This window comes from Ctenopharyngodon idella, chromosome 15 (genome assembly GCF_019924925.1).
Source record: "Ctenopharyngodon idella isolate HZGC_01 chromosome 15, HZGC01, whole genome shotgun sequence".
In the NCBI taxonomy this organism is placed as follows: Eukaryota; Metazoa; Chordata; class Actinopteri; order Cypriniformes; family Xenocyprididae; genus Ctenopharyngodon; species Ctenopharyngodon idella.
The window spans coordinates 25,169,516-25,188,808 of NC_067234.1; the positions used below are offsets into that span (position 1 = coordinate 25,169,516).

Here is a 19,293-nt window from a genome sequence, read left to right on the forward strand (position 1 = left end):
CATAGGGAGAACCGGGAAATTGTGATATCTCTAGTTGTCCTGCACATGCTGTCTCCACTCATTTCCAGTCCACAGTTTCATCACAAGGCTGTATATCTGCCTCTTTAATTAGGCCTGATTCAACACTAATCACATCTGCCCAGTGATTATGATTATCTAATGTTCCGGCAACATGCCTCATGCTTTGATTACACTCCAGAGAGAGAAAGACAACATACATGCTGAGTACTTATTATGTAAGCCGTCTTGATTCTGATAGGTCAAAATATTTAGAGGTATATTATTTTTGTATAAAGACTCCAGACCATCAATTTTCAAAAAACAGGATCTTGTATCAACATGTATGATCTGTTCTGGTTGAGTTTCATTGTGTTTTGGTTCTGTTTTCCCTGTTCCTGTTTGCCTGTGTGACCTTCCTAGTTTGTGCCAGTTTGTTCCCTTGATTAATGATTCCATTCACCTGTTGTTCAATTATCTCATTTGGTCTGTATATGAAGAGTTCAGATGCATAAACGCCACCTCCGTCAAAAATGAGATAATGATATTGAGCGAATGCTCTCCGCGCATAGTATACGTTCATCAAATACTTTTGCTTCAAATCTGCTATATCCCAGCGTCAGCCCATTCAGAAATACCAGTTCGTTGGCAGAAACTGCTAAACGCCACTTCCCTTTGCCAGCAAAAGCCTGTAAGTCCACAGAAGAACCAATCAGAAAACGCAAATCGAGTCACATGAAGATGAATGACGGTGTGCGTATGAGCCAGCTTTCAATTGCCAAGCTGCAAGTTATCATCATGTTTCATTCATCGTTACAGTGGCAATGACAGGATTTCGTGAGTAGCAAGTAAACGCAACAGTGTTCCTTTCGCTGCTGTAAAACTGACAGAAATGGACGTTTTACTATGTCTTGTTGTCCAAAGAGTTGAGACACATGGACTTAGCTGGATTGAAGCAAAAGACAGTCAAATTTGTTAAATACCAATGAACTGACTAAAGTGACATTTATGAAAATAAAGCATTTCAATAACTGACTAATAACCTTTTCATTGCCATTAAAGTGGAATTACTGAACCTAAACATAGGAGCCTGATAAAAAAATATGCTAATTTAAAAGAAAACACGTCAGACAGAAGGTTTTTGCAATTGAAATATTCTTGTCGTGTGCTTCATTGTACCACAACCACACATGACAAATCTGTGACTTTTTTTCTCACATTATAAAATAATTTAAACTTATTTAAACAAAAAAAAAAGAAAAGAAAAATAAATACTTTTCTATTTATCAAAGAATTCTTAAAAAAATTTATCAGTTTCCACAAAAATATTAAGCAGCACAACTGTCTGTTTTCAAAATAATAATAATAATAAGAAATGTTTCTTGAGCAGCAAATCGGCATACTAGAATGATTTCTGAAGGATCATGTGACACTGAAGACTGGAGTAATGATGCTGAAAATTCAGCTTTGCCATCACAGGAATAAATTACATCTTAAAATATATTAAAATAAAAACAGTTATTTTAAATTGTAATAATCACACAGCCTTGGTGAATATAATGTAATATAATATAATATAATATAATATTATATAATATAATATAATAAATACAGTCAAACCAAAATTTATTCAGACACTTTGAACATTTCATTCATTATTACAGTTTATTCACTATAATTTAAAAAAATGGTAATAAAATATGACAAGATCTCAGAGTTAAAGTGTCAGAAAAAATGAATCTTAATTATGTCAGAAAACACTTAAGCAAAACATGGTCAGGTCAAAGTGTCTGAATAATTTTTGGTTCCAAATTTTTGTCGGTTTTACTGGTAGTCCACTGTATGAAGAATTTTTGGGTATAATATGTCACAGTTTACTTTATTTTGCTATCCTCACTTACATAAATGAACTATAGTGTCCTGCACCCACTCGTAAAAATATATAAAAAAAAAAATCAAAAATGTCTGAATAATTTTTGTTTTGACTGTATATAGTTTGTCCATTTTTTCAATTATTTATTTGAAAAATTCAGATACCCCTGTTAGGGTTAATTTTGTACTCACATGCTGACTATACATTATCACTCACAAATTACATAAGACAGGCGAGAAGACCAGACTAGAGGAAAGGAGATATTGCCTGAGGGCTGACAATTAAATCCTAATTATAAATGTTATTTTTGACCTTGATAAATACTTATGAAAACCGATAATGAACAAAGTCCCCCTTTGATGATTGCAAATGGCAAATCCTTGCAGTAATGGACTTAATATTCAGCAAATTAGAAAGAAAAAACAATGACAAGCAGAAGCAATTTAATTGTTACCTACCAAAGGCACTGCGTGTTTGTTCTGCTCTCATAGACTAATTTAATATGATCCCGTCAGGTTCATTCTTTTACAGATACATTATGCACATCTGAGTCCGCAGCCTAAACATTATCTATGTGCTATACGATTATGCCATCGCTATGACAGTGTCAAAGCTCTGCTTGTCAGCTAAACTGACAGTTCACATGCTGAGGTAGTCTTTTATCATACTTCTCCCAGCAAGAAGGGATTATGGGAAGCAATACCAGTGTTGTTTAAATGGATAATGTTTTCCCTCAGATAACTCTTAGAGTGGTCAGAGTGCTGCTTCCTGTTGTACGTTGATATGTTGAGGCTATTTATAGAAAGTGAGAAATGTGGACCGCAGCCAGTGTCCCAAACATGGTGTACCACGTAGACATATTCAGTCACATGCACTAACACACAAACAAATGAAAATGCCTTGAACAATAAAAGTAATTTTGACAAACTCCATATGGAAATTTAATTAAGAAATAATTGCTGCTGAAACAGAAGGTTTTAACACATAAAAGGAACAATCGATACTGAGTGCTGTTAAAACCCTCTCTGCTTTTAGTCCCTGCTGTGCTAACAAGAACTACAAAGTCGCTCAATAGGGCTCAATTAAAGCATTCAGTCCTTTTTCTTTGATTTTTTTCTTGTTTAACTTTTGTAAACAAAGTATTAGAGTACTAGAGGAATATGGCATTGTGCCAGGATAAGGTTTTATGACTTTTATTTGATCAAATTCAATCTTCCTTCTTTAACAGACTACACAAAAATGAACTTGAACAAGCCCCAGAAAGTCATTCAAGTTCATTGACTAGTTCCAGCAACTAGCAGTTGTCAACCTTGTTAGGATCAATTAATGATGCAACATACACATCAGGCTAATTTATAGACCTTTAGAAACTCATCTTTTTTAAATAGGAAGCCGGTTGGCCCCTGACTCTTTGCACCTGTTCTCTATTTTACTCTACTGAGATTTTGTCCACTGCTTGTAGACAATCAATAACTCAATTAATAAAGCCATTCAGTCACCATTACACATTAGCAAGACTAGTCTCGCTACTATTGCAACTGCTCAGAGGTTGATATTAGAGGTAGACCGATATATCGGTCGGCCGATATTTGTCTTTTTTTAGTATATCGGCATCGGCCGATATCCGTGTTTAGTAGCGCCGATTTAAAGCCAGGCACGTCCGCGGGCAGCCCTGTGTTATTGGTGCGGTGGAATGTGCTGCTGCCACCGCATGTGAATTGAAACTTTTGGAAGATTCAACAACAGTCCTGGGAGATAAAGGTAGCCTAAGGCTTAAATTCTGATATTTCAAAGTCCTATGGCCATATATTTACTATATATTACTAGTAAACTATGAGGTGTTGCTTCACTTAGTGAAAGAAACGACGGATAGCAAAGAACCGTCGGGAACCGGCATAATGCTACAGCTGGTTGAAGGTTCGCTTACTTGTAGTTAACTTTAAGGACTGTAGTCCAAAACTACCAGCAGCTTGCTTGCTAACATATTAGCCCCAATGTTATAAGTTCTGTTTTATTTTTCCTGTATCGGAGTCGGAGAATTTCACTCTGAGCTTGGGGTGGAGAAGGCGGCAGCTCTCACAAACACTGCAGCGTGATTGAGGGCTACGTTACTCCGACAAATATTGTCAATATTAAGAGGATTTGGCATTTCCAATTAATGTAAGCCTGTTACATTCTTCTAGTCTATTATTACTACTATTAGGTAAGCTACTTTTATTATTAAATTAATATTATAATAAATTTGCCCCGCAATAATTTCACAGCGCATCACCGCATAACTGACGTGCTGTGAGGATAATAAAAGATTAGGCTATAAGCTCCTCTTTGAAAATGTTTTAAACATTTTTTAGGTCTATTATACAATGAATTAGACCAATAATTAAAATTATTAACAGTCTATAATATTTCCTAACACTGCAGTCATAAATGAAAATTAAGAGCAGCTTTAGGCTACTTCACCAACTTTAAAAAAACAAAACAAAAAAAAAAACAAACAAGCTGTTTAACACGAAATACTATTCTTCTAATTTTTTTTCACTATATGTACGGGCCACAAAGGAAATTATGGAATAAATTAAGACAGTTATATACCGTTATCAGCATATTATGTTGAAATTCGTCTCTGAGAGAAAATGCTCCGTTAATGCAGCGTCAGGCAGCTCCGTCACTTTTACTTTCACTTTGAATACTGACCGAGGTTAAGCTTTTACCGGCATAACTTTTCCGCAAAGTTTGCACGTTGCTTCTTGTGTGATATCCATTGGCTCCCCTTCTTGGTTGAACCCCCGCGGATTTGCGCTACGCCACTGCGCAGAAGTGTATGACATTTGTTCTGAAGCATGGTTTGATGCAGACAATAGCCGGGTTTCCATCCAACTTTGCATTAATGAAAATTCAGCTCAAGAATATGCGCATCTGCGTGTGTTTCCATCAACTGTGTAATGCGAATAAAAATGGACATCAGCCTAATAAAGTGATGTGTTCCGACCAATGACTAATATATATATATATATATATATATATATATATATATATATATGTCGCACAGTTATTATCCTCATTAAACCTGTCTAACGTTAACCGTCAAGAATGTAAGAAATCACTAAGAGTTTAGCACTGTTCTTGCATACAAGGCTGTGCAACATGACAAAGTTTTTAATTGATTTTTATTCATAAAGTTGTATTTATTTTATTTAAATGTATATTTAAGTTTACATTTGTGTTCCAACAAACTTGAAAAATTCAGCTTGATAAATGCTCTAAAACATTTATGTAAATCAAGTCAGTGTTCAATAAATGATGTTAAGTTTAGAAATGTTGTGCATCCACTTATTATTAGTGTGACATTTTAGCATGCAAATAAAGGGGAAAACTTCAAGATATCGGCCCTAAAAATCGGCAGCACATATCGACCATCGGCTGACCCTGACCTCTAAACATCGGCATCGGTTATAGAAAAACCCATATCGGTCGATCTCTAGTTGATATCCTATATGGCTAATAACTCTCAGCAGGATGAGAGTAACAATAAAATGCTCAGGACAAAATTGTATAGATTTACAAGTATATTTTATTTCTTTTCCACAGAATATGGCTAAAACACGCAGTTTTTCAGCTTGAGTAAAAGAAGAAGTTCTGAGGATCAAACAATCTAGATGTCACAGCCCGTGGAACAAAATCAAACCCTCTTGTTCACGTTCATTTTTAAGTTGCATTCTCTACCAAGTTCATAAAAATAGTACTGTGCTGGTTCCATTCCATTTCATTCCATTCCATTCCATTTCAAAATAAAATGAAATAAAATAAAATAAAATAATGACTCAGAAAGCAGCGGGTATACAGTATTAGGCTGCTGTCACTTTAAGACTGAAGGCACGGATCCAATATAACGATACACGTCGGTTTTCTTTCCTTAATTGTTTACGTAAGCCAAAATCAACCGTGTTTACGAGGATACTCAACGAGACGGCCATTTTGACTTAATTTTGTACGTATGTGTCCGTTCAAAAACAAATAGATAAGAAAGAACAGAATTCGGTGTTTGCAAGTCCGGTGTTCGGTCCATACGGATCACACATCAACTACGATCACTACTTGACATCGCACATGCTGCGATGCGACTATCGCGGATGCGCACATAGCAATATCGATGCTAAAACGATATCGTGCAGCCCTAATTCAAATCCTACTTTTTTTTTTTTTCAGTGTAGCTATTGTATATTTCAGGAAGTGGTACCCACACAAGAGGATCATCATATTTGGTGGTGTGTGGCATCTATAGTATTTTAAACAGTATTACCATACCATTACAGTTTAGCAATGGTACTTTTTTGCAAGTGCTACTTGTTTCTACAGTTCAATTTTACAAACCAGATTATGCTAAAGCAAAATAAGAGAACAAGTAGGCTACTGGTAAGAGAACAGACACAAACCTGTTGACGTAATCCCTCTTTCCAACTGTCTGAATAAATCAAATTCATTCTCACATCAACAATATCTTCCCTCACCTGTTTGACAGTATTCAGTCTGATGTACGTTTTTGCCTCCAGCATGACTCTGGGAGCAGCTCGTGTTTATTTGCCTTTCGACAAATTGGACAGTTGTTAGTTTTTGGAGGCTTTCCACATTCAAAAAGTCTCTCACAGAGTCCCAGCAGATCAGCAGAGAGGCCTTAAGGGGGGCTGGTGAGACGCTGCCATTGAGCAGGGCTTTTGATATCACTCCCTCTATTAAAGCAACCTGTGCTCCTCTGGGGTTTTTAAATGCATTAATCCTTTGTCCATATCACTAAATCAACAGTCTAACAGGAGACAAAGAGGATGCCACAGGGTTTTAAGGGAGCGAGAACGGGGAAAAGAAAAGTGACTTCTAAAAATAACCTCCTCAATTCAACTGCTCTGTAAATAGGCTCTATACAGCCTGTCAGTGAAACCGCTTCGAAGCACTTGTTAAGAGAGACATGGTCACCTCATCTATTCCACTTACAGATACAGTTCAATGGACCAACATATATACACACACCAGAAGAGACGTTTTTATTTTCATAATGAGTGGCAACTATACTATCGCCGTATAAAAGGTAAAAATGCAGTAACTATGGGAACAGTGAAGCTGGGAAAAATGGCTTCAATGTCTTTTGAATGAATTTTGATTGATTTGATGTCACTTTTCACACTCTGTCTTCTCTGAATCTGAGCTTAGTTGAGCTAAACTCATCTGTCACAGGATAGATCATATTCTTAAAGATCTGATTTTACTCACAAATCAATCATAGGTTGACATGATCTTATGTTTTTTGTCCATGTCTATTTATTTATTTAAAAAAAATAGGCCTACATTAAAAACAATGCATTTCTTACATACAGTGACCTGAATACACGACTTACAGTATCTGATCAACATGTATTTATACTCATTTATACTTTTTTGGGGGTGGGTATAATGTCTGAAATATCTAAAAAAAAAAAAAAAAAAAAATATGGGTGATACAGAGAAAAAAAAAAAGCCTCATTAAAAGTATGGAAGAAAATCCATATTGGGTAGTTTGGCATAAGCCTGCAGACATCCAGAAGGTGCAGGGGGGAAAACATTAAACTGGAAATTACATCACAGAAAGGACCCCTGAAGACTGTCATAACTGTGTGTCAAGGTCAGTAAGTCTCTTAAAATCTCAGTTAACCCTTAAACGGATACTTCCGGTCTTTAGTGACCCGGGACTTCATTCACTACCCTCCTCCTCATTCAATTTTTAAAGTTAGACATCAACCTTCTTAGTATTCTTCAATCAAATCATTATAAACAATATAACAAGAAAAAAAATAATAAAATTATAAAAGAATGCCTGTTTTCCCATTCATTTTTGTAAAAAAAAAAAAAAAAAAAAAAAAAAAAGTAAATTAAATAAAAAGTATGAAGGTGTATAACGGTGTAAGTATATTTTTTTCTGCACAACAATAATAAATCTTTAATGAGTGAATAATACACAATGATGAAGTGACCTTTCACTCATAGTTACCGCAGGCAGAAAACAAAAGAATAGGAAGTATCATCAGCAAAACTTGAAATAACTCAGCTATTTACTGCAGAGCAAGTACTGAACGCAATCAAATATAAGTGTCACTGTCACTTGATTGTGGATCTGGTGAAGAAGCTGTCAGCGATCAAAATATTGATTTTGAAGATGCTGAAAATGATAGTTTTAAGAATATGTCTGAGATCGCGAATATGAGCCAGATGCTGAATGTACTTGGAAATGAGCTCTGATGAGGACAGTGATGATGGTATAAAAGATCTGCTCAAACTGAACCCTTCCAAGCTCCAAAAGGTAATAAAAGGTCATATCAAGAGTTTTATATTATCACAACAGGTAGATTTTCATCCTTGCTAGATATAGATCTAAGTCGCTAAAGACTCGAATATGTAATAATGAATGGCGAAACATTCATGCATTTAAGGGTTAATGTGACTTTTTTTATGGCATGGCAAGGATATTCAGGTTGCAAAATGTCATGTGGTACAAAAATCATAATGATATATATATATATATATATATATATATATATATATATATGATTTAATCATAAATACTCAGAATAATTCATGATATTTGGAAAAAAAAAAAAAAATTTGAAAATAATTATTAATATGTGGACTCATGTATTCATTGAAATGTTGGCACAAAATCAAATGTATTTTCAATACAAAGTTACTAGATTATTAAAAGATTTTTACTTTATCACTTTATCACTTATGTATTGAGTCTTTGACAAAATCACTGTTTTGTTTTCGCAAGGCAGTATAAATCACAGACAAAACATTCATGGATTTCAGAAGGAATATTCAGTCCCCTTTCCTTTGACTCCCTTTAGTAGGACTGATAAGAAACATTAGAACATAATCCATCACTTGCCCAATATGCTTTGTTGCCATTTGACCCCTTTACTTTGAGTTTTTACTATGTGTATTTTACAGACTGAGCTTCGCCCTTGTGCTGGCAGCCAGAGGACTGTTTTACAGCCCCTTCTGGATGAATGAGCCGCATGATTTTTTCCAGGTACTCAACGATGACTTGCTCTTACAGTTACAGACGATGATGCATCTGTGATACTGAATGAGGAACTGAACTGGAATCTTATAGTGGGAATCTTATCCTCTCACCTGAAGGACATTGAGTCTGTTTATGTTTATATGTGGGGCAGAGGGCAAAAAGTGACCTAGTTTAGTTTATTTTCATGCAGCTGCTAATCAAAAACGCTTTCTCAACAACGGGGGGGGGGGGGCAAAACAACTGAGCAAAGAGGAACTAAAGGTGGGAGGAGCGCACAGCGGAGGTACATGAGGAGAGAAATTACACACGGAGAAACGATGTGAAGGAGAAAAGTGAAAAAAGCTGAAGGGAAATAAAGTGTGATGGAAACAGAATGAGTCAGGAGGTGAAGGCAGTTCATGTGAGCTGCAGGAGACAGGATCATGGGAGAAATGAGTGATGAAGGTGGAGGAAAATTAGATTTCAGTGAATGAAACAGGAAACCAGAAAAACATTTGCTTTGGTGCTTAATGAACTTATGAAGAAATGCTTTCGCCGCAGCTCTCATCTTACAGCACTTGCCAAGATAAATGGAAGAGAAGCATCATGTAAAATAAAGAATTATTAACCAAAATAAAACATAGTCAAGGTGAAAACAACACAAAATAATGCAAAAATTATCTTAAGTATTTGTCTTGTTTTCCCAGTAAAAATATCAAAAGTTCCTTAAAAGAAATAAATTTACTTGAGGAGCAAAATTGCATCAGATATCAAGCTTTGTTTTCAGAGAATACATCATCCTTTAATCCACTGGCATGAAAATAGCACGAAGCATTAACCTTACTATTTTATTTACCTAGATTTATGCTACAAAAATGTTCTTCAATGCTTAAAATAAAATCTGCCAATCGGGTAAAAAAATAAATTGTTATATTATATTATATTATGTTACACATTATACAGCTAAGGTGCAGAATTTACTATTATAAATTTAATAACTTCAAGATATTTTCTGTAAATAAGTCTTAAGTCAATTCAACTATGGATAATATTTTAAATGAAAAATTTAAAGGGTTAGTTCACCCAAAAATGAAAATCCTGTCATTAATTACCCACCCTCAAGTCATTCCACACCCATAAGACCTTCGTTCATCTTCAGAACACAAATATCTTTGATAAAATCCGATGGCTCAGTGAGGCCTGCATTGACAGCAAGTTAATTAACACTTTCAAACACCCAGAAAGGTACTAAAGACATATTTAAAACAGTTCATGTGACTACAGTGGTTCACTCTTAATGTTATGAAGTGACGAGAATACTTTTTGTGCGCCAAAAAAACAAAATAACGACTTTATTCAACAATGTCTAGTGATGGGCGATTTCAAAACACTTGAAGCTTTACGAATCTTTTGTTTTGAATCAGTGGTTCGGAGCGTGAAAGTCATGTTATTTCAGTAAACGAGGCTTTGTTACATCATAAGTGTTTCAAAATTTTAATGGTTCACATGACTTTGGCAGTTTGATACACACTCCGAACCACTGATTCGAAACAAAAGATTCGTAAAGCTTCAAAGCTTCATGAAGCAGTGTTCTGAAATCGCCCATCACTAGATATTGTTGAATAAAGTCGTTTTTTTTTTTGTTTTTTTTTTGTTTTTTTTTGCGCACAAAAAGTATTCTCGTCGCTTCATAACATTAAGGTTGAATCACTGTAGTCACATGAACTGTTTTAAATATGTCTTTAGTACCTTTCTGGGCGTTTGAAAGTGTAAATTAACTATTTTTACTGGAAATCAAGATAAAAGAAGGTGCTTTTATAAGAGCTTTTTACCAACTCAAAGAGCATCATTAACTCATCAACATCATTAAATTACACTCTGAAGTGCTCTCGAACCTTGTACCAAACCTTTAATTTTAAGATAAAACAATGCAATTACAACAGCATTCAAGCCTTTGATTAAGACAAGATGAAGCAATAACTTTCCTAACAGACCAAACTTGAAACAACCCGCCTTCAAGGTGATTCACTTTATACTGTTTACAAATATGCCCTGCTTATCACTCATTCAAACACTGAAAAGCCTGTCAGATATAGACTTTCTTCTCACGGAGTGCTCATCTGAGCTGAAGAACGGGACAGAACCGATCTAGAGGGAATAAACATGGTGACTCCAGCTGGGCTGTCTCACAGTGATGTCAGTAACCATGCCAGTTATCGATGAAATCTATGCAAATGGAACCGCACATGCGACGCCTCTGAACACAAATCGCATTGTGTGCATGGTTCAGAGCGGCACGACACCTGCATAAAAGAGTGTGTGTGGATGTGCGTTATTACGTGCCTATGCGGTCAAATCGGTTTTTAATTAATGATTAGACAAAGTGTACACTAGGGCCACTGTTAGTGATAATCAAGCCAGTTGATATAGAGCAACACGGCTACTGACCAGACAGCCACTGGAGAAACCTGGTATATGATAGCTGAGAAATAGTTTTGTGGTTTCTTCCTCGGAGATTTACTTCTACATACGATCTGACCTGGATGACCCCGACCAGGGGATTTCAGTGAAAACTATCTGCCCCGCTCTCTTTGTTTACTCTCTGTTTGTTTAACAGAGCTGTATTTGCTTTGAACTCTTTGTGCACGGACTGTTACACAGGAATGAAAAATTACACATGATCTTTTAATATCTTAACTGTTTCTCCTAGACAGCAATGAGATTAGATAAGAGAGCAAGGAAGGGTTTGCTTCCCCTGAAAAAAAAGGACCCCAACAACCTCACATAGAGTTTGAAAAGACTAGAGTTATTGGTGTTAACTAAAACTAAATTTATTTAAAGGATTTATGTTAATTAAAATATAAATATTAGATTAAACAAAATAAATGATAACTAGAAATAAGTAAAGTTGAAGCATAAAATAACACTGCTATCAACAATGTCTCAAACTGTGCTCAGTTTGCAAATTTACTGTGTTCTGTGATTAAAAGTCTCAAACATTTCTCATCATAATCTTGCAAGACCAAAAATGTAATCCATGGTAATTCTATAGCCATATACAGTACCTTTACTGTACAGTAAATCAACAATTGACTCATTTGTGTATTATGTCATTTCTCCATCAGAAACAGTTGAGATATTTAAATGCCACATAATTGTGAACTCCATCAAGTGTCCTAAGCTATAAATGAGCAATATCTAAGAACTTAAATTTTGCTTTGGGGCATATGAGGAGAGAAGCTGGGAAGTTGCAAGCAAGAACATCCTCAACTGAGCCAAGAAAACTGTCCTTTACTATATACTGACCCAATTACAACACACTCTGGGATGACAATAAATGTATAAAGTGTACATACAACGACCTACATAGCCATAAACGCAGGTCAACTAGAGCACGCCGGCCAATGACAACACCAGAACCGAGCCAGATCTGAAATCACAGGTCAGATTAGTAGGTGGGAAAAAGAAAAGTTCACCAACCGCTCCTTCTCCCTCTCTTTCTCCTTCTGTCGTCTGGACTTGTGCAGTAGTCCGATCAGAATGACAGCAGCCCGAATGCCGGCTTTTTTGGAGTTCACTCTGGGTTCAGAATCCGACATGCTGCCTGGCCCACGCTCCGAAAGACACTTCGGACCAGGACCGTCCTGTGCTATTCTGGTATGACCAAGCTCTCTGCCTCTGGCTGAGGGACTGAGAATATACATCTCCGTCTACCTCTCTTCTTCTCATGCTCTCTCTCTCTCTCTTTCCTCCTCTCACTCGCTCCTACACCAGTTCTCATTGCCTGCCCCTGTCTGGATCTGATAGGCAGAAGAGGACGCAAGCCCTGCCCCCTTCTCACCAGCCCCTCCCTCTCTGTCTTTCCACTCATTTTCCATCTGCTCTGTTCCTGGACTGCTCGCCTTTCTGTTGCCAGACCTTTCCGCACTCATTCAGTCTAAAAAAAATCTGTCCTCTCCTGCCCTCTTCACGCAACTACGAAACACAGTCAGACTTAATTGCATCTTGCATCTTTCTAAATCTCAATGTGACCTTTTGTTCAGTGTTGAAAGAAACTATCACCTGTCGGTCAACATCCTTGACCCCTTTTCCTATGTTATATGGCATTTCTTACCATCACAAAAAGGCTTTCAGAACATTCAGTGGTATGACAATAAGGCAGTCAATATGAGTGACCTTCCTCCTCTGCCAAAGTAAGAATTTCCATTATGTTTCAGTATATTTGCGTCTGCATGTTTGCGCATTCCACAGTCCAGCTAAAGGTACGTATTGCGGTTTGCTCCCTCCAGCATCTTGTCTGACCTGTTCTTCATTTTTCTGTCCTGTCTCTGTTTGTCTTTCATCTTCTCTTTCTGTTTGCCTTTTCCCACTGCAGGAAGTTACCCCCTCTTCTGCTGTCTGCCTGGTGTGCTGGGTCAGACTCTTTCCATGCATATCTCGCTCATTGACGGATTAATGCATGGGCCTGCTGAGCAATTGCCCCAAGGAGGTCTATAATACCTGGAGAAGGCTATCCGTTAGCATTTCCATTCATCTCAGTGGCAGTTGCTCAGCTGGTGCAGGAACCCCCAGAAGTACTGGTTTGAACTCTACCTTTTTTGCTCATGGCACTTCATGGAACCACATAAAATTAAAAAAAAAAAAAAAAAATATATATATATATATATATATATATTCATTTGTACCTTTGTATTCATCAAAGAGTCTTTAAAAACATTTATATAAATTGTGACGCTGGTTGGTCTTTAACACCCAGCATCAACACTGAAATTATGTGGCACAAATGACTTTGGTCTCCTTCCCTGGTCTCACTGGTTGCCCAAAGCTTGTAGTTAGATGTGTTCTTTGTGTCTAATAATGGCCATAACCCATCCAGGTTTTTTGTTCTGTTTGCAAAAGATTAACTACCCATGTCTGCAAAAACAGATGGTTCTCTGAAAACTTAAATGAAAGCTAAAATGGAAACAGTGGCCAGCTGGTCCTCTCTTAATCAATAAGGATTAAAGTCAACTTAAAATCAAAATTGACTTTCCCGTTTACTTTCTTAAAATGCATTCCTTGTCTTGGTCGCACACTGTTCAAATAAAAACATTTCTATAGAGGGTATGCATAGACGTCACTTTCCCGCCGGAAGGCGCTCCCTCAGCTGAACTGAGTGGCAAAAGAACCTGCTGCATGACTGGATTTAAACTTGTATAGTTTTTGTCAGTGTTTATTTAAAAACACCCAATTATGCAGAATATAAGATGGTAAATATTTAATTGATGAGTTGTCAACACAGTATATAACAATACAATATACAGGGTATGATTTTACTCCAAAATCCAACATTTTGACACAAAATGATAACTGCAAAACATGTTTCTTTGCCTGGAGTCCAGCTGTTTCTGTGAATTGCAGCGACCTATTTGCTTCTTTTTTCTGTAGCTTTCAGCAGTCTGTAAAAATATACCTCAGATTTTGTGTCAAAGCTATTTGTACAGTCAGTCGCAAAGCTCTTTCCCTTTTTGGATGTGTTTTGTGTGTTTTTCGCTGCATTCACGCTGAAAACCAATGCTGCCACTCAGTCTTTTGCCACTTAGTGGGCATAACCGCAATCCTAACGGTTGACGGTGACGTCACATGCATACCCTCTATTCATAATATTTCATTATAGAATTGCTCCGCCTCTAAAAGAACTTTACTTATCGACTGATGTCACCAAACCCTCTTATTTTACAACTCAACTCTTTCAACCATTCACATAAATACAATTAGGTTCCGCCCTAAATTTTCTCATTGAATATCCCGTTTCTCTCAGAAATACAGTTCAAAAAATGTTTGGGGTTCAAAAGTTACAGTAAAGACATTTAAAATGTTACAAAAGATTTCAAATAAATGCTGTTCTTCTGAAATTTCCATTCACCCTGAAATCAGTTTCCACAAAAATATTAAGCAGCACAACTGTTTTAAGTATCATGTGACAATTAAGATATAGTAAACATCTTACTAACCAAGAACTTTTGAACTGTAGTATGTTAAATTACTTAAAGCTGCAGTCTGTAAGTTTTGCTTCTGTCGCCATCTCTGTTTGAAACCTGCAATTGCAGTTATTTGCGGAATTATCATCTTTGCATGGGTTGTGCCTCGGCTCCTCAGCGCGGATGAATCTAATGTTTTGAGGAGAATGTTTGGCTGTCAGTCACCGTATACTGTACTTCGGAATCACAGATTGTAGTTTTGAAAGTATGACCAAAATAAGAATTTTCACCAGAAAATGTCATCCAAAGGAGTAAGTAACATGTCTCCCACTTTTGTTCTGACCAACTGAGAAAAAAAAAAAAGCATTACAATAAATCGCGCTACCAATGGTGATTAAATCTAACGATCGCTTAGCTTGGATCACATCAAACCGTGGAAATTATTATTATTGTTATACTTTGTTCTCAAATTGTTAACAACATCAGCATTGCGTGACTATGTGTATTTAGTGTGTGTTAGCGTTACCTGTAGATTTCAATTTCTGTACAGTCTAATCTCTATTGTTAATTTCTCATCCCATACAATCCACCATCAAAATGATAAGTTTAATTATTCCAGCTGCAGTAAAAAGGCTATAAATGATTCGCCACCTGCAGCATCCTCACATAATTTAGCCTACTAGTTGGGACTCCTCCTTTATGTAAACAGACATGACGTAATGACACAAAGATGTACCACCCGAATTATAAAACATTATTACAAGCTTACCGTAGTGAATTGGGCTAAGGTAAGGAGATGGCTGAACACTGGCTGGTTATGCACTTGCTCAAAAATAGATTTTGGATAATTTTTAAACAAAAAAAAAAAAAAAAAAAAACTTACGGACTGCAGCTTTAAGTAAACTGGGTTGTTAAAAATGAGATGTGAACCTGGTTCCTTAACATATATTGAAAAGACTGAACTTCAATCCTTACCAGCCCTGTTTCAATTAAAATGTGTTGTTTACTCTGTAAAAAGTATACTGTAAGTCTATAAGGTAAGATGTTGAAGTATCTATTACTTTGTTATATGTAGTGAGATACTGTTCTCTCATAAGTGCAAAAAATGAATAAGTTATGAATGAGACAAAAACAAGCAAGCAGCTGCAACAACAAGTGCTTCAAAAAGCCCATGTACCCCTTCCCCAGACTCAGGCTCTGCCATGGTAACGTTGCCTCAGATTCTCCAAATCTGCCACCAGGATCCTCATCCCCACGGCAACCCTGAGCTTCCTCTGGGGAAGGGGCAGGTTGACAAGCAAACCGAGTCATGTGATCAGTGGGAGAGATGTGGTATCTTGTATCTGAGGAGAGATACTGCGAAATGAATATGTGAGGTGTCTAGTAGGGAAGGTGAACCTTTTCCTCTCGACTGAGCAGTTAAAAGAGTTGGAGAGCGAGATGGAGAGCAAGAGATTCAGAATGGACACAAAGTGAGCAGTCTTTCAACAAAGATCCATGAAGCTCCAGGCTGAACCCCTCAGAGAGACACAAACACAAATGCATGAGCAAACACATCCCCCTCTCCCACTCCCTCATCTCCTTACACACACAAACATGACTCCCACTGCCCCTCAGCACATCACACACACATAAATACCCTATAGGAAATCACACACATTCTTCCCTTCCAAACATCTGTAGTAGCTCACGGCAACACACATCCCTCACACATTTCACTGCACTTCACATGATATCCCAGTGGTCTTCTTCATTCAAGTGCAAAAACACACTTTGGCCACTCACGAGGGGTTGCATGGCCCAAGAAACGTCTCCAGTGACAAAAGAATGGCGGCAAGGTACATCAAATAACCTGCAGAGCGTCGGTCATCTGAAAACTCGACACCTATGAAGGCTAGACACACACATGCCAACACGAAGCTTAAACACGAAATCAAACCTGCAGCTCAGTCAGAGTTGAAATCTTCACTGTTTCTGAAGTAAAAAGCTACTGTTCGTGCTGTGGTGAGAAAACTCGAAGTAAGATCAAACTCCTCAGGTTAGTTACATAGCTATATTATGTAACATACTGTTTGCTAAGCAATGTTAGTTTAATTTAGTATTAAAACTTTTTTCCAGATGTGACAAAACTTATCCGTTTTGCTGCACACATCCTATAATATCCTAGCCTTACTATTAGCCAATATCCTACAGCACACATAACATTTGCCAATAATTTCCTAGCATAAACAATGTTAGCCAATAATATCCTCCTAGCATACATAATTAGCCAATATCTTAGCATAAACAACATTATCCAATATCGCAGGATAATTAACATTAGCCAATAATACCTTAGTATACATGATATTTGCTAATTATCATATAAATAATATTAGCCAATAATATCTTAACATAAATAATGTTAGCCAATAATATCCTAGCACTTAATGTTTGCAAACATGGGTTATCCAATCAAATCCCAAACGATAAAGTCTCGCCTACATTATTTCCCACTCAACATCGTTTCATTCAGAATTATTATTATGTGTTAAAAACCTTTTTTTTTTAGTTAGTTAAATAGCTATATTATGTAACATACTGTTTGCTAAGCAATGTTAGTTTAATTTAGTATTAAAACTTTTTTCCAGATGTGACAAAACTTATCCGTTTTGCTGAAGTAAACAAGACCATGTAGATGGAGAAAAACAATGGTAGAAATAATATTAGACATTATCCTCCCAGATAGCACACATACTGTACATCTGCAAGATGTCTGTTCATCTGGAAAGCATCTGCTGTGTACAAACATCTGAGAGACGTCTTTAAGATGTCAGGTTTACATACATTCTAAATCATAAACATCTTAAAGACATTTTCTATGTCTATGTCTATTTAAGGTCTGACAGGAAACGTCCTAGAGACGAATTAAAGATGATACGTCTTCCAGATGTAAATACGCACATCAAATAGACATCTCTGAGATTTATGAGTGCTATCAGGGCTAGCATAAAGAATATTAGACAATATTATCTTATCCTAAATAATATTAGACAATAAAACATTAAAGGGGTGGTTGATTATGATTTCACTTTTTTAACTTTAGTTAGTGTAATGTTGCTCTTTGAGCATAAACAACATCTGCAAAGTTACGACGCTCAAAGTTCAATGCAAAGGGAGAGATTTTCTTTTAACAAATTCCCTATTTAAGGACTACAACAAACGGCTGGTAGGGACTACAACAAGCTTCTTCCCGGGTTAGTGACATCACTAACCCTAAAATTTACATAAACCCTGCCCCCGAGAACACGCAACAAAACTGGGTGAGGCCATGTTGGGCTGCTTTAGAGAAGAGTTGTTGTAGTAGAGTGTTGTTACCATGCTGTCATTTTGTTGAACTGCTTCACAAATGAGGGTTAATTCAACGCTGGATTTGCACAAAAGATTAACATGACGGCACATGCTAGTCGATGTGTTTAATCAACTCCATAGCAAGTACATACATTTACCCACTAACCATTCAGAAACGTCCAGATGCATTTTAAAAGTTGTAACGTCTTCCTGAGTCTCTCCATCAGTGTCTGACTCCGGTTTGAACAATGTAAGGCTGAACACCGTTACTGACAATCGTCGTTTTGGCTGCGTGAGATTCTCCAGTTTTGTTGTTGCTGGGCATGAGCTGTTAAAGCTCTGCCCTCTTCTGGAAAGGGGGGCAGGAGCAGCAGCTCATTTGCATTTAAGGGGGTTTTTGCTCACACCCAAATAGGGGCAAATTTGACAAGCTCTAATAAATGATCTGTGGGCTATTTTGAGCTGAAACTTCACAAGTACATTCTGGGGACACCAGAGACTTACATTACAACTTGTAAAAGGGGCGTTATAGGTACTCTTTAATAATATTAGCCAATAACATCCTAACATAATAACATTAACTAATAATATTGCAGCATTAGTAACATTAATCAATAATATCCTAGCCTTACTATTAGCCAATATCCTACAGCACACATAACATTTGCCAATAATTTCCTAGCATAAACAATGTTAGCCAATAATATCCTCCTAGCATACATAATTAGCCAATATCCTAGCATAAACAACATTATCCAATATCGCAGGATAATTAACATTAGCCAATAATACCTTAGTATACATGATATTTGCTAATTATCATATAAATAATATTAGCCAATAATATCTTAACATAAAGAATGTTAGCCAATAATATCCTAGCACTTAATGTTTGCAAACATGGGTTATCCAATCAAATCCCAAACGATAAAGTCTCGCCTACATTATTTCCCACTCAACATCGTTTCATTCAGAATTATTATTACGTGTTAAAAACCTGTTTTTTTAAAGAGAAAACGAAGGCGTCTAACACTGAACCAGACTTCTGGAACACAAGGTTTTAAGGTTGCCATCAATCCAGTTTTTGTCTCAAGCTCACACACACT

At 36.7% G+C, this 19,293-nt stretch overlaps 1 protein-coding gene across 8 annotated transcripts in view; it reads right to left on the reverse strand.

The window, feature by feature from the left end:
• Positions 1 to 19,293, reverse strand: part of rap1gap2a (RAP1 GTPase activating protein 2a) — a 92,678-nt gene that overhangs the window by 37,062 nt on the left and 36,323 nt on the right. For 3 of the 8 annotated variants that reach the window (XM_051861285.1, XM_051861286.1, XM_051861284.1), the window contains exon 1: positions 12,378 to 12,644. The exons of 3 other annotated variants lie outside the window; for them this stretch is intronic. In XM_051861285.1, coding sequence (XP_051717245.1) covers positions 12,378 to 12,601 — 224 coding nt within the window. In that variant the 5' untranslated portion in view covers positions 12,602 to 12,644. Of the gene's footprint in view, positions 1 to 12,377; positions 12,646 to 19,293 lie in introns of those variants that run through there. 2 more of the 8 variants (XM_051861295.1, XM_051861296.1) reach the window with 1 other exon arrangement.